The sequence below is a fragment of the Fusarium tjaetaba genome (assembly GCF_013396195.1).
Source record: "Fusarium tjaetaba strain NRRL 66243 chromosome Unknown NRRL66243_c0000360, whole genome shotgun sequence".
In the NCBI taxonomy this organism is placed as follows: Eukaryota; Fungi; Ascomycota; class Sordariomycetes; order Hypocreales; family Nectriaceae; genus Fusarium; species Fusarium tjaetaba.
Window position 1 is genome coordinate 1 of NW_023501556.1, and position 14,889 is coordinate 14,889.

A 14,889-nucleotide genomic window follows, 5' to 3' on the forward strand; every position below is an offset into this window, starting at 1 on the left:
ATTATATATTCCTTAGTTTATATAATAAGACCTTTTATAAAGTCAGGTCTTAACATATAAGGAGGCGCTTTTAGGTTATAATGATCAATTTGAAAGAATTCAAGCTTATTTCCTTAACACTAGTCTAGCTATATAACTCTATCAAATATGTATTCCAGCCATTACTCAACGTCTTTGCTGCAACGTTATTGATGGCGCTTGAGAGCTATACCCGCGGCCCGCGCGTTTTGAACAAGTTCCTTAAAACACCCAGCTAGTTCATCATAATTCTTCAACATATCCTCCATTCGTCGACTAATATCTTCTGCCTCTGGTGGCCACAGTCCCGCATCCGGGATGAAATCTTCAGGCAAGAGTTTACCTGCCTCTTCAAGGCCTGCCATGAGATCCTGATATTCGGCGGCACTGAGTTCGGCCTGCTCAACATATAAGAAGATGCCTTTTTTTTTATTTGGCTGAGAATGAAGTCACCTTTGCCACCCTGATGTAATTTGCTGTGTATCGCATTGATTCAAATGCGGGGATTCTATGCAGGACGTTGTTGAAATCTTTCGCTACGGATGTGCCTCGATTGGTTTGTTTTGTGCTAGACATCGTCTTCTTTTAAATAGAAGGCCAAGTCAAAACTACAAACGCCCATTTACTTAGTCGAGGTGGTTTCGAAAATGCGTGGTTTGTTGAAGAATCCTTTTTGGCCATGTAAGCATAACCCCGCCATTTAAGCATCAATGTCAGCCTCGTAGGGCTGACACTTGTAAATCTCACGGAATACAAGGTTTTTTAACTTTGATGTCAATCTTCAGAGACTAAGTTAGGTCCTATGAATGGAGACGTGAAAGATGTCATTTACCGAGAAGTATTGCCAGAGTCCTAGCTAGTGATACTTATGAAAGAGCTCAGGCTCGGACAGACAAATTACCAAATTCCCTATCCGAGAGGGGGTCTTGCTACCAAGACTTGCCTCATTGAATGCATTCTAACTAGAGAGATACAACTCAATTCTTACCAAGATGGTTTGCCAAATATCCTCCAACCGTTTTGCCTCGAACGTCTTGAAGAATAAGATAAATTCCATGCCACCTGTCAAGGATCTTGAAGATGTCAGATCGGCTACTGCATCATGCGATTATTGCACCAAATCCCCGGGGAAGATCTTGTGCCCTATCGCGAGAGATTAGAAGATTTGTGCGAAAGCTTAGATCCGCGCGATCATTGCCGCGTTGTCTATCATAAGACTTGCGTGCGGGCTATTATAACCATCTCTATGTCTTTTAGTATACTAATAGAACCACTGAGAATCAATTCTTGCATCTCCATCAATAACAGGCATCCTGCAAAATTTGTCCTCGTCGCCACGTTCCAACGATTCAATGTTGTATAAGTGGCCGTGGCCGCAAACGGTTGCTGTAAGGCTGTAACACTTCTTTTGGCGGGGATCAATACCAAGAACATCCAAGAGGTCAAGCATTAAAAAAAATAACCAGTAAACAAATTGATCAATACTATCTATCAATTAAAGCAACTAGTGAACACTATCTTGCTGAAAAGCTTCCGTTGTTTGTCACCTCGATCTCTTCAACTTCTCTCTTAAGAGCTGGAGTCTGGCACCAAGTTCTTGGCGCAACTGTGGCTTGCCCTGCACCGCCATACCACCCATCGACGTCAAGGCACCAGCCTCATCCAAGCTCTCACCTCCAAACTGTCCTCAAGACCGCCTCTCCCAAAACCCTCCCAACAACCACCTCAACCACGTCCCCCCTCCCTCCGCAACACCATCACAATGTCAAACTACTACTCATCGCAACAACCGCAATACCCCGCCGCCGCCGGCCCCAACGCCGCGCAGAACCTGCAGTTCTTCCCCTCCCAGTACACGAACCCGACTTCCTCGACACCCCAGCAAGCAGCAGGAGGCTACGGATACAGCAACCAGGGCGGCTATGGCGTCGGAGCCCCAGCGCAGAACTTTGCGGCTCCCGCGTTCGGTGCGCAGGGCGTCAGCGGCAGGATGGGCGAGCAGGGCGGGCTGAGGACCGGTTGGGTTGCGGCTTTCTCGTCGGAAGGGTATGATGGTGAACCGCCTTTGCTGGAGGAGCTGGGCGTTAACTTTGGACATATCCAGGCAAAGGTATGGCTTCTTCTCAATTGATTGGGCGGTGATGCTGATTTTTTCTAGACGCTCGCTGTGTTGAATCCCTTCCGACGTATCGACTCGCACATCATGGACGACTCCGACCTCGCGGGCCCCCTCATCTTCTTCCTCCTCTTCGGCTTCATCCTCCTCTTCTCAGGCCAAGTCCACTTCGGCTACATCTACGGCCTCGCCGCCCTCGGCTCCATATCCCTCCACCTCATCCTCTCCCTCATGTCGCCCTCCGACGCCAGCGAACCCCAAGTCAGCAGCTATCCCCAATACAGCAGCGATCCATCGGCGCCTCAGCAGCCGCACGACGGCCAGCAGGGCGGCCATTTCTCCGCGACGCTCACATACCCCCGCAGCGCGAGCGTCCTCGGATACTGCCTGCTACCGCTCGTGGCGACGAGCCTGTTCGGCATCGTAATGAGGATGGATACACCCGTTGGCATCGTCGCGACCACGGCGGCTATTCTCTGGTGCACTTACAGTGCGAGCGGAATGTTCTGCGCGGTGGGACAGATGAAGCGCATGCGGGGACTCGTTGCGTACCCTCTTGCGCTGTTCTACGTTGGATTCGGCATCATGGGTATTTTCAGCAGCCGTGGAAGTGGAACGTTCTCCAACGCTGCTGCTAAGCTCAACGCATAAAATTGGTAAACGACACGTGGTTCTGACACGATGGGGTGTTCTGCTGCGAGCGGAAACTCGACGCTGTACATGATGATGCCCTCACGGCAAAGATACGATGGAGGGGCGGTAGGCGTTCAGATGGCGAGACGCAAGTTACACATACTGGGACATTGTTCCCTTGTACTAGAATAATTATTTTGTATGTCACGATTAAAAAGAAGCAGAGGCAGAAGGTTCAGGTTAGCGTTGAGTTGAGACTCTTGAAAAAAGCAATTTTCAGATATGCAAAGACATCGTGACCATCTATATACCACAAACCAGCCAGCATGCGAAGGCATCAGAACAAAATACATCCTCCTTGATCATGAACAACGTTGTTTCTTTTTTAAAACCGCACTCAGAATCCGCCCATTCGATTCATCATGCATCCACCGACGTTAAAAGTACAAATATTGGAAAAGCTGCTTGCTCTCAGCAGCGTTAATTAAAAATAGGGCTGATATGGAAAATCCCAGATTCCTCCATCAATTCATTCCTCGTGTCAAGGGTTCTAAGCGCCGTTGGTCTTGACGCCGTTTGTGGGAGCGTCTTCAGCGACGCCGAAGAGCACAGAGTATTGACCGCCTGCGCCGGCTCCGATGATCTTCTTGCCGCGGATGGCGGTGTTGTCAATCAGAGTGGGAGTGTGGATGTCGTCAATTGTGCCTTGGCCGGTTTGGTAGTTGCTGGAGAAGCCCCATGAGTAGACCTTGCCGTCGGAGGCGATGGCGAAGTTGTTGTCTGTGCCGGCGGAGACAGCGACGATATCCTTGGCGTCTGTATATTGGTTAGCGGATGGATCGAAATTCGGTATGAGTGACTTACCAGGCTGGACAGTAGGCTTGAAGAGAATACGAGCGTTGCCCCGGTCGTCGAAGATGGTGTTGTCCTCGGACAGCTTGTCAAACTCGAAGCCGACTTGGTAACCATCGACACGACCCCAGGTCAAGAGGTCGCCCTTGTCAGAGCAAGCAAGTGAGTGGTGCTCACCGCCATCAATCTCAGTAATGTTGTAGTCATCAAGGTATGTAAGCTTAGCAGGTCGAAGGATAACAGCATCGTCCTCGCCAGCATTCGACTCGACGCCAATCTCGCCAAAGTTGTTAAGACCCCAACCATAAACCTGACCGCTCTTGTCAATAGCAAAGCTGTGATAGGAACCGCAAGCGATCTTGGCAATCTTGCCGCGAGGCAGACCGACACCCTGGGGAATAAGGGAGGACATCTTGTTGCGCTCAATGATGCGGCGACCGAGCTGGTTCTGTTGACCGCAGCCCCAGGCGACGACGTTGCCCTTGTGGTCGAGGGCGAGAATGTGGTTGGAGCCGGCGGAGAGGGCCTTGATGTTCTTGAGATCGCGGAGCATGAGGGGAGTGGACTGCACCTTGACGGTCTCTGAGAAGCCGAGGATGCCGTCGCTGGATCGGAAGGTTCCCCAGCCGTAGACTCGGCCATCTTCTGTAAGAGCGAAACTGGCGCTGTCGCTCGCAACAACCTGGACGAACTTGGTGCCAGGCGCGAAGAACTCGTCGGAAACAGCTGTCGGTGTGCTCTCCATGGGGTTAATGCCAGTATCGTCCTCGTCCTCCGAGTCAGAGTCCTCTGACTTGTCCATGTCGCGAAGACCCCCATCCCAGTTTGTATCTCTTCCGAGCGCGCCTTGGTCATTAACGCCCCATGTCAAGATCTTGTTATCGTGCGTCAACGCGACAGCGTGCATGCCACCGCAAGAAATCTGGACGACGCCGACATTCGCGGCGGAGAGGTTATCGTTGAGTCGGGGACGCTTGACGTCAATTGGCTTCTTGTTGTTGACGCGCTTGCTTCCGAGACCAAGCTCACCAGAAGAACCCTCGCCAAAGACGTAGACGTCGAGGATCTGGGTGGGCGCGTCGTTGAGCTTCTTTCCGATCGCGGGAAAGTCGGGTTTCTTCTTGGGCTCGGCCTTTGAACCAACAGGACGACCGGGTTTCTTGGCAGCGGGCTTCTCCTCCGCCTCTTCGGTCTTTGCTCGTGTCGTTGTCTTGGCCTTGGGAGCAGCGGCTTTGTTGGTCTTGGGGGCGGGCTTGACAGCGGGCTTCACGACGCGTTCTGTGGTCTTGGACTTCTTTGTCTTGCGATCCTCCTCCTGCTCTGGCTCAGACTCCTCCTCAGCAGCCTTGCGCTTCTTGGTGGCGCCATTCGTGGCAGCAGCAGGTACAGCCTTCTTGGCAGGAGCAGCTTTTGTAGTAGTCTTGGTCTCCTTCTTCGCAGCAGCAGCGGTGGTGGCCTTCTTGGGTGCTGCGGTCTTGGTAGCAGCAGCTGCTTTGGCTCGTGGCGCCATCGCGTAGGATTTGTGACGTGATGATTTGTTGTGTGTGTGTGTGTGACGCGCGACAGTTGTTGTTGTTTCTTTGGTCAAAAGAAGCAGCTTGATTGAAAAGTGATGGAGTGATGTATGTGTGTTGATGATAAGATCAAGCTTGGGAAGAGCGCGACAATAAAGAACAGAAAGTGGGTGGATTTTTTCGATGAACAATAGGGAACATGGAAAAAAAAAGCTGATCTGACCGCGCTGGGCTGGGGGGCAGTGGCAGTGGCAGTGATCATTTGCGGGCTGAACAGGGGGTGATGCCTGGATTGGGTGTCACCGCCCGGGAGCTGTCAGCCAGTTCCAATTGCGCTAGTGGGTTTTCTGCCGGACAAATCTCCCAGTTACGAGCCAGAACAGCAGAGCTTTCAAAGGCGGTGAATCAAGAGCTGTCCAATTGTTCATCTTATCTGCAGATACGCGATTCATTATTTACCATCGATGAAATGAACGTCCCATCGTTTGAGCACAGACACTGTAATAGTTGTTTAATTATACGTTGCCAGTCTATTGTCGTCTGATGTTGGAGATGGCACAATTGACATCTGATCTGACAATGGACCTTGGCTTAGATCGCGCGTTTTCAGAATGAACAATTGAACATCATCTCGACGCGTTAACTTAGCGGCCAAAACATCCCGATGTGTCTGGATCGCGAACGTATTGTCGTACAGACCCTCACACTCTTTATTTGTATCACACAATTGCACGCTTCTGTTGGTCGATTGAATATCGTAAATATTGTTCATATCTGTATCCGTATCTTAGGTATCAATCGCGTCGCCACCCAACCAGTCCATTCCCATTCCCCAACGCCATTCAAATGCAATGTTTTATTTTTCTACCCCATTAAACTCGTATTCATCATCACCGATATCGTAAAATTTATTTCTGAGTAGTAAAGTCGATCTCGTTGGCAGGGTTAAAGCCACCATCAGCAGCCTTCTCGCAAGTGCAGCCACCTAAAACACCCCACAATTAGCTTTTCGTCGTCACAGGAACACACAAAAGGCGCCACATACCAGCAGGGCGAGATCCGCAAGCGCAGGTTGAACCAGAAGGTGTAGCGTTCTCGGTGGCGGCGCGGTCGCATGTGCATTCACCGGCGGGACGAGCGCGGCATGAGCAGCGAGGACCCTTGACGGTGTTTTCGGAGGCGGCTTTGGAGCATGTGCATTGGAGGGCGGACTTTTGACCGCATGAGCATGTGGCCTTTTGAGCTGTGATATTGTTAGAAGGGTTATGAGTGGTGGGAGGATGATGATGTCACGTACCACAGGCGCACTCGACGTTGTCGCCGGAGCGGCAGCAGGTAGCGGGAGTGTTGACGACCATTTTGACGGTTGGAGTGTTGTGGAGTTGTTGGGAAGAGTTATTAGATTGATTATGGTATGAAGAGAAGTGATCGAATTGTGAGATGCTTGTTTGGGATACCGAATCTTGGAAGCGGCTCTTGGTCTTATTTGTACTTGATGGCTTTCAAAGAGTTTGGCCCACTTTATCCAAAGCATCTCAGCTGCGGACCTGAGAGCTGGTAATCGCATTCACTCTGATTGGTTGAAAGATAATGACTCAGCATTCTCAGCCAATAGGCGATTGCTTATTCTTTTTTTGCTCGATTGTCGCCTCCCAGAACATGCCATGCTGATACAGACCATGTCATCCGTCTGTCAGCTAACGAGCTAGACCGTCTAAACGAGCCTCAGCATTTTCGCTATGTCCGTCATTGGTTCTTCACCCCAGACTTATGGTCAGCAATGATAATGTACACAGCAACATTTCTCAATTGCAGATCTATCTCTAGCTAGATGCAATTGCTGATCTTGGGAGATAGCCTCTTTAACACTGAGGAAGCACCTGAGTACTAATGGCTATTGTCTTAAGCGATATTTATAAATAATAACTCCCCATGACAATCATCTATCAGTTGTGATCATTCACCGATCAAGACCAGGTCCTCCTTCACCGTTACACAGCGCCACTTCCGTGCTCAATGCGCATCACTCCGCGTCGGCTGTCTCCGGTCGGTTGTTGCTGAGCTCCCTGCAAGCCACCTTCGCCAAAACAGAGAACTGATAAAAGAAAATAAGCGCCGGTACCCTGCAAGAAAAGCAATATGGGCAAGATGGCGTGCAGCTGATAAAAACATCCATAAGCGTGAGCCACCTGCTGTTGACACGAGATATCTTAATAAGCATTTCAACTACATCTCTTGTCTTGACACTTAAGCCATGCTCTACACTGCTGAGCCACTTCACCTTGTAATAAACCGACAGTTGTTAATAAAATAAAAGTAAATATTTTGCCTTTAATGTTATTAAATATTTAAGGTTATATAAGTAATACTGCAGTGTTGTAAAAGTTATACTTAATATATATCTATAGGGTATCTCGGGTTGAATTGGCAGCGTCTGTCTTTTCTCGTCGAACGCGACTGATAGTGCTGAACTTTGAGCGATTAGTCATCGCTTAACGGTCCTATAGTTTAGTGGTAATGACGTCGGATTTTGATACGCTCAGAAGCCTTCCGAAGACCCCGGTTCGAACCCGGGTAGGACCTCACTTTTTTGTCTTGCCTGGTATGTACCACCAGTGCTTACTTTTTCAACTCGTTGAATGCTCGGGTTTTCATTTTTGTTTCTGTGAACATTTCATCCTTAGCCACTTGTCATATGGCAAATACAGTTATCCAATCCGCGACGGCGCACGGAAATGGCGGCATGTCTGAGTTACTTTAATGATGATATGAATGGATGTAATTTGCAGTGATGTTACACTTGCCGTCACCTGTGTCTGTGTAAATGCCTTTGTCTTGAGCTCAAGTCAACTGTCTCCTGGTTGGAACACTTTTGTGGGGACCTCTGATGTTAGCCAACCTCCGCTCTTTCTTGTCCATCAACTTACCACTGTTCCCGCGTCTCTTCACGCTTCATATCTGAACAAAATGTCAGTCCCTGGCTCAACTGAGACTAATGAGTCCACTATTGTGGTAATCGGGTATGCTCCCGCCATTAATCCCTACCTACAACCCTGCTAACCTTAGCATCCCAGTGCTGGCATCGTCGGTCTCACCAGCGCCCTCAAGATCCAACAACTAACTGCCAACTCACCATCAACATCAGTACTGCTCGTCGCCAAAGAATGGCCAACTTCAATCCCCGGCGCACCAACAACTCACTCAGCAGACTATGCTTCAATGTGGGCTGGCGCTCACATCCGACCCATCCCCGCTTCAACGCCACAGCTGCGCCGTGAAGCCAAATGGGTGAAACACACTATCGCTGAGCTTGAGGAACATCGGCAGAGTGAACCTTGGGTTGGGATCAGACGTCTTCCAGGTATTGAGTATCTTGAGGATCCGTCACCTGAGTACTTGAAGCAAGATGCTCAGAGTTTCGCCAACGAGACTGGCCTGCCCGGATATCGGAAGTATGAAGCGCATGAGCTACCTGGAGGTGTAAAGCTGGGATTCGAGTATGAAACCTACTGTATTCATGCGCCGTTGTACACTGCTAGCTTGCTGCGCAAGTTCATTGTTCAGGGCGGAAAGACACTGCAGAGGGATATGAAGAGTGAATGGGAGGCTTTTATCCTGGCACCTAATGTCAAACTAGTCGTGAATGCAAGTGGAATGGGCTTTGGGGATAAAAAGTGCTTCCCCATCAGAGGTACGACAAGAACTCATTACCATAAACGATAACAACTGACACGAACCAGGTCAGACAGTGCTGACCAACCTCGCCGCCGCCGACAAAACAATCACCACTCAGAAGAAAGATGGAACATGGAGCTTCATAATTCCTCGTTCTTTCAATGGAGGAACAGTTATTGGCGGTACCAAAGAAGTGGGAAACTGGCAGCTTGAGCCATCACAGGAAACACGCAATCAGCTACTGAACGCTGCTCAGTCAATCATACCACAAGCATGCGATAAAAGCCAAAGACCTGAGACCATAGAGGTAATCAAGGATGTTGTTGGGCGAAGACCAGCTCGTGAGGGTGGCATGAGAGTCGAGACTGAAGCTAAAGATACGACATGGGGTGTTAAGCATGTGGTTCATGCTTATGGCGCTGGAGGACGGGGATTTGAATTATCCTGGGGTGTTGCGAGAGAAGTGGCTGAACTTGCGGGCAAGATACTGGAATCGAAGTCTAACCCTCGATCCAAGCTGTAGAATTCGGGGATCTTGGCGGGAGCTTCTATAATTTGTGATAATGGCTCGGATTCCTTTGCGGAGCTTCGGTCAATGTTGTCGGCCTAAGTAGTAAGAATATTTGAAACTACGATTCCATTTGTTCTTCGCCACGAAGCTAATCTCCATAGCCAAAGCAGCGAGGCGCGAAGTGATTGTATAGGAAAAGATTTGCAACCTCATCCAAGCGATACCAGTACAATACAACATTTCGATCCTCCCAAACTTCAAATTCGAATGCAAAGGCTTGAGTTCTGTCATCTGCGGCGATGAAAAACATGATCCGAAGAATATTAGTAATTCTCCAAACTCACTTGGTCGTTCTTGGTCGTGTGCTTGAAGGTACCCAGATTAACAGGAGCTCCAACGGCAGTAGACACGTTGGGGCCATCAAATCTGTAGGTTCTAATCCTGACAGTCGGGCCCTTGACCTTGACCCCAGAGAGACCGGTGATGGAAAGGTTGCACGTCTTCTTTCTGGCCACGGGTCGAATTGCTGCTAATATCTTGACGGTTCCCGCACTGCCGCCTCGAGTCGCGTAGACCTCAAAGAGCTCGTCATCAGACCGAGATGTCCCGACTCGATTACCCTTCATGGCCTGGCTGTAGTATTGGTAGACGTGCCATTCGCCTGCTGGAGAACTGTTCTTGACTAGGAGATTAGCCAGAAAGTCGTGTAGCTGCCCCTGAGATGCCCAGTTGGCACCAAGACCGTGAGCTAGGTCTTAGTGCTTTAGATACAAGTTAGCATAGACAATAATCGAGGTCTGGAATTCCGAACCCATATGTGAGAGAGCTACATAAGGATTTGACAAACATTGTCTGGCTATCAAGGTACCAGTGGACTTCTCTACTAGGACGCATGGCGGCTGAAAATTCCCGGATGGATATCCTGTATTCAGTGACGTGTAGGCGCGTGAGTTCAATTATCAAGAACAGGTACCCGGTGGGATGGATCGTCACGCCTTATTCGTTAGCTAAAAGCCGACTTGAATCGAGAGTCTAACCTACGGGTCAGCGCATCTAGTATTGTGCTCTGACCATGGCGGTAATCGATTTATGTTTCTAGACGAGCGAAGCGCCGTATTTGGCAGCAGCTGTGAAATGGAATTGTTCGTTCCCCGCACCATCCTCATTCTTGGATATAAGCAAGGGACGCCCATGGAGCTGCTATTTGATAGTAATATCAACCCACTATAAAAGCATATTATTCTGGTTGTAATTGAGAGACTTCTTGAAGATAGAACTATTCTTAGCAATCTATCGCCAATCCCCTTCCGCAATAAACTGATTCTGGAACGCCCTGAAGTGCTTCTGCTTGCCCATCATCGCGATGCCCTCAATCTCCTCAGCCGTCAGCTTAAAACTCCACACATTCCTCATATAGCTCTTCAACCTCTCTTCGCTCGAACTCGTCGTGATCACCACGATGTTCTGGTCAATACACCAGCGCAGCGCAATATCCCCTTCAGTGACACCATACTTCTTTGCCAGATTCGCGTACAGAGCATCTACGGGGCCTGGCCTGGCACGTATAATAGCTGTTAGTGGCGCATAGGCCGATAGAGCTATGTTGTTCTTGCGATGGTACTCTATGAGATTACCATGCTGCAGATAGGGGTGGTATTCGATTTGGTTGATTGCTGGTGGAATTTTTGCTGTGGCAAGGATGGTCTCGAGGTGCTCTTGTATGAAGTTAGAAACGCCAATTGACTTGGCCTTTCCAGACTCTTTGATAGATTCGAGGATAGCCCAAGCCTCTTGTAAATCTTGAGGCCTCTCCGCGAAGAATGGAGCATGAATGAGGTACAAGTCCACATAATCAAGCCCAAGTTTCTTCAGCGAAGTATCAAAAGCGCTCTGTACGTCTTGCTTCTTCCAGCCGTTGAGCTTGGTGACAACGTACAGCTTTTCCCGCGGCACGTTGGATGCTCTGATAGCTGCACCGAGCTCCTCCTCATTTCCGTACGCTAGATAACTATCAGGAGGGGTATGATTTTGAAAGGCACTAGAAGAACATACTTGAAGCCCCGTCAAGATGATAAAAGCCACTCTTTATGGCAGTCAATGTATAGTTGAACGCGTTCTCATCATAGTCTGTTCTTCCTCCCTTCTTGAAGTTTGCGGTTCCTAGACCGTACGCTATCTATTTCTCGTTAACCTCAAGTCGAACACACAGCGAGATAAAACTGACCATTGGGATCTCGTTTCCATCGTTGAGCCTGATGGTGGGTAGAGTCGGAGCAGTATTGATGGAACCCATAGTGTAGTTGTGGAAGCTTGGTTGGTGCTGTGTAGTTTCTCGTTGTTTCTGTGAGGTGGCATGATACCAAAAGCAGTATAACACAATGTATATATCATTTGCCGATCCCTTCTTATTATCCATTCATTCGGTCAACTACCGATATCACCGTCATCCGCCTCCCCGCAAGAAGGGGCCTCGGTTAGAGTGGTGGTGCACCTCCAGGAGTGACATATCATAATCTGTAGGACCGAAAGGCCGAGAAGGATTGTGTACGCGTCTAGGCGATGTTTTGGATGCTACGCATGCTGCATGTCACGTCATTTGGGTCACAATATGATATGTCACGCAAGTTGCTGCCGGTAATTACGAATCACCAAAGATGGAGGGTTTGTGTAACCCGAGTTCCGTCTCCGCACATAGAAGTTCCTTTATCTATCGACACTAGCTATTCGACCAACGAAGTTCCTAATTCAGCACGTAGTACTCTCCTCTTGTCTCCCGCAAAGTCCTCCCGCTACCCATGAACCGGAATCTGTTGACTGATCTATACTCAATATCAAAGTCCTCTGTTCTAAAGGTTTCGAGTATTTCTGACGGAAGTGGTTTAGATTAGTAAACGTGAACCTGAAGGCCGACAGGAAAGGGGGTACACTTTACCTCTGAAATGATGGCGGCTTCCACCGTACACTGCAGTGACATTTCCGTCTTTCTTGCGATTCTTGTACCAGCTTCTGCATGACCCAGTCCACACCATCCGCTTGAGGAGTTCTTGCAGGTAAACGTTGTAATCATCCAGCGCCTGCTGTTTCACACAAACTGACCTATCATAACGTAAGCTTGTCTGATCATATCATGTAAACCCGGCAGACGGAATACTTGATATCTTCGGTTGCAATCTTCCTACACCACTTCAATATCCATTTCGCGACACAAAACACGCTGTCTAGAAGCGAGCCATGACCCACTGCGGACTATCAGTAATGCAACCCTACTATTTTAGAGTTTACTTACCTGGACTATTCGGTCCAATGAAGATGAAGTAATTCGGCATGTTCGCCGCTGCAACCCCAAAGTACGCTTCGGGCGACTCCCCCCACGCTTCATGGAGCTGATAACCATTCCGCCCCTGTACAGTCCATGAGCGGCGGAAACTAGCATCAAACCCGGTTGCGCAGACAATAATATCAAAGTCAGTATAGTCTTGGGTAGTTTGGATCCCTGACTCGGTGATCTGAACGATTGGATCAAAGGTGACACGTGTATTTTCTTGACGGAGAGCTTCAAGGTAGCCATCCCCTGGAGTTGGGCGTCGACACCCGTATTCGTAATCTGGGATTAACTTCTCACACAGCTCTTTATCATTGCCGAGACGTTCTCGCATACGGTTGTATGCATTCTCAAGCGCGGCTTTTTGAGCGGCTGTGTCTTTGAAGAAGACGTTCCAGAAGTTGTCCTGGCTGTATGCGAATCAGTAAGGTTTCTTGATATCAGTGCTGTACAAACCTGTTCTCAATCTCTTTGCGGAACTTCCACAGCGAGGCGGGGTTTTCTCGAAACTTCCTTTTCTCCTCTTCGGAAAAGGCGAAGTTCGTTCCGTCTTTTGTAAGCTCTGAGGCGTAGTTCGCGAATATCCAGGTTGGAGTGCGCACATAGGTTGTCAGTTGGGCAGCGCTCTTTTGCAGATGCGGAAGGACTTGGACACCAGATGACCCATTACCGATGACCGCAAGCTTTTTGCCCGCCACATTGATGGAAGGGTTCCTGGGAGCCAGTTATAAGAGAAAGAACGCAAAAGGGGGCAGAGAGATGTACCAATCAGCAGTATGGACGATTTGTCCTTTGAAGTCATGAAGACCAGGAATATCAGGCCAATGCCAGTTACTAACGCCGTCAGTCCTCGATGTCAAAACTTAACTCGCTGGGAGCATACTTGAGAAACCCCGACCCGTCGATCAGTATATCACATTCGTCTTCCTTTTCCTCGCCATCTTGGAAGATCTTCAGATTCCATTTACCTGCCTCCTCATTCCAGGTGGCATCTGTCACTTTGGATTGAAATCTGACATTCTCGGCCAAACCGTACTTATCTGTAGTTCTCTTGATATAAGCCCAGATTTCTGGCCCCGAAGCATAGAAGCTGGACCAATCTGGATTTGGCTCAAACGGAAAAGTGTAAATGTGCGCTGGAACATCACACTGGTAATGTCAGTAATCTATGTCAGCTGAATCTATTCATGGAAGAACGCACTGCCACACCAGGATATCGATTGACAAGCCACGTCCCACCAACATCGTGGTTCTTGTCATAGATAGTCAGATCAATGAATCCTTGAAGTGATTCGTTGTACTTGGCTTCATAAGCTAGCATGAGGCCTGAAAAGCCAGCCCCAACACAAACAATGCGTATGTTTCTGGGCTTGTATGCAGGCTCATCCAGCAGAGGAACCCAATTCCTCGCATCGTGCGAGTTGGTTTCCGCGGTGGCTTGGACTCTCATTTCGGCGTGATTCGAGTTTTACATAGAATTATGTAAGTTGAATGCTGTTATGCAAACTGCGATATTAGGACAGCCTGAACCAAAACAGGCAAGATATTATATAGTTCGTGCCTATCATACAAGGCATCATAATGAATCCGACTATGTAAGAGGCGCAATGCATATGCCAGATACGGCTAGAAAGGCGATGTCCGAGTCTAGTCGAGTCCACAGTGCATCTGTCCGTCATTCTCTATCACGGGCCAACGGCGCGGGCCGAAACTCCTCGGCCCCGAAACTCCGCGCCAACACACATCATGTCACGTCTATATCAGGAAATAGCTCCAGCCAGAAGGATCTCGATCCGGCAGAATAGAGTTTGGACAACAAACACCTGCATAATCGGCGGAGAATCAGTCTTAGCCAGGAGCAGGTGGAGAACAAGATTGCGCGGCCATTTCTAAGCGATACGAGCCTAAGGCGACAAGACTCGACAGGGGGCGGGACGGCTCGCTCGGCCCCCCATTCTGCGCATTAGTGTGTGAGCCGAAGCTAGCCTATCTCCACCTAGGCGGAATTGAAAGTGGTCTTGTCTCTTTGTTTTCTCTAACTTGGGCGGGGGAGTATGGGGAAACTGGGGGAAACTAAATGTCGATCTTTGTGAAGTGTTAATGCTTTGGCTTACTACTATAGGTAGGTCCGTATGCATGATGTCGTATTTGTATGTTATCTATCATATTCTGAGTCATGAAGATGGCCAAGAGATAAGCGTTTTGTCTTGAAGTATGTCAGAATATCAAGGTTCACAATCCTATGTTA

At 48.9% G+C, this 14,889-nt stretch overlaps 7 protein-coding genes across 7 annotated transcripts; 2 read left to right on the forward strand and 5 right to left on the reverse strand.

The window, feature by feature from the left end:
• Positions 1–1,780: 1,780 nt before the first annotated feature.
• On the forward strand, positions 1,781–2,785 carry FTJAE_12790 (golgi membrane protein; the record flags this gene model as incomplete). The annotated part of the gene is made up of 2 exons (XM_037345871.1): positions 1,781–2,128; positions 2,177–2,785. 2 exons carry the CDS (start codon positions 1,781–1,783, stop codon positions 2,783–2,785), a joined length of 957 nt encoding a protein of 318 aa, XP_037200146.1.
• A 532-nt stretch (positions 2,786–3,317) lies between these two features.
• Positions 3,318–5,129, reverse strand: FTJAE_12791 (GDP GTP exchange factor for Gsp1p Gsp2p; the record flags this gene model as incomplete). Its single annotated transcript, XM_037345872.1, has 2 exons — positions 3,318–3,583; positions 3,632–5,129. 2 exons carry the CDS (start codon positions 5,127–5,129, stop codon positions 3,318–3,320), a joined length of 1,764 nt encoding a protein of 587 aa, XP_037200147.1.
• Positions 5,130–6,041: 912 nt separating this feature from the next.
• On the reverse strand, positions 6,042–6,491 carry FTJAE_12792 (Cu-binding metallothionein; the record flags this gene model as incomplete). Its single annotated transcript, XM_037345873.1, has 3 exons — positions 6,042–6,118; positions 6,179–6,376; positions 6,431–6,491. 3 exons carry the CDS (start codon positions 6,489–6,491, stop codon positions 6,042–6,044), a joined length of 336 nt encoding a protein of 111 aa, XP_037200148.1.
• Positions 6,492–8,100: 1,609 nt separating this feature from the next.
• FTJAE_12793 (d-amino acid oxidase) lies at positions 8,101–9,331 on the forward strand (the record flags this gene model as incomplete). The annotated part of the gene is made up of 3 exons (XM_037345874.1): positions 8,101–8,153; positions 8,208–8,824; positions 8,874–9,331. The coding sequence occupies 3 exons, from the start codon at positions 8,101–8,103 to the stop codon at positions 9,329–9,331; spliced, it is 1,128 nt and encodes a 375-aa protein (XP_037200149.1).
• A 311-nt stretch (positions 9,332–9,642) lies between these two features.
• Positions 9,643–10,213, reverse strand: FTJAE_12794 (glycoside hydrolase family 39; the record flags this gene model as incomplete). The annotated part of the gene is made up of 2 exons (XM_037345875.1): positions 9,643–10,067; positions 10,150–10,213. The coding sequence occupies 2 exons, from the start codon at positions 10,211–10,213 to the stop codon at positions 9,643–9,645; spliced, it is 489 nt and encodes a 162-aa protein (XP_037200150.1).
• A 396-nt stretch (positions 10,214–10,609) lies between these two features.
• Positions 10,610–11,612, reverse strand: FTJAE_12795 (alcohol dehydrogenase; the record flags this gene model as incomplete). The annotated part of the gene is made up of 3 exons (XM_037345876.1): positions 10,610–11,319; positions 11,372–11,495; positions 11,544–11,612. 3 exons carry the CDS (start codon positions 11,610–11,612, stop codon positions 10,610–10,612), a joined length of 903 nt encoding a protein of 300 aa, XP_037200151.1.
• A 447-nt stretch (positions 11,613–12,059) lies between these two features.
• Positions 12,060–14,091, reverse strand: FTJAE_12796 (uncharacterized protein; the record flags this gene model as incomplete). The annotated part of the gene is made up of 7 exons (XM_037345877.1): positions 12,060–12,184; positions 12,252–12,415; positions 12,471–12,558; positions 12,606–13,051; positions 13,098–13,355; positions 13,525–13,790; positions 13,843–14,091. The coding sequence occupies 7 exons, from the start codon at positions 14,089–14,091 to the stop codon at positions 12,060–12,062; spliced, it is 1,596 nt and encodes a 531-aa protein (XP_037200152.1).
• Positions 14,092–14,889: the final 798 nt, after the last annotated feature.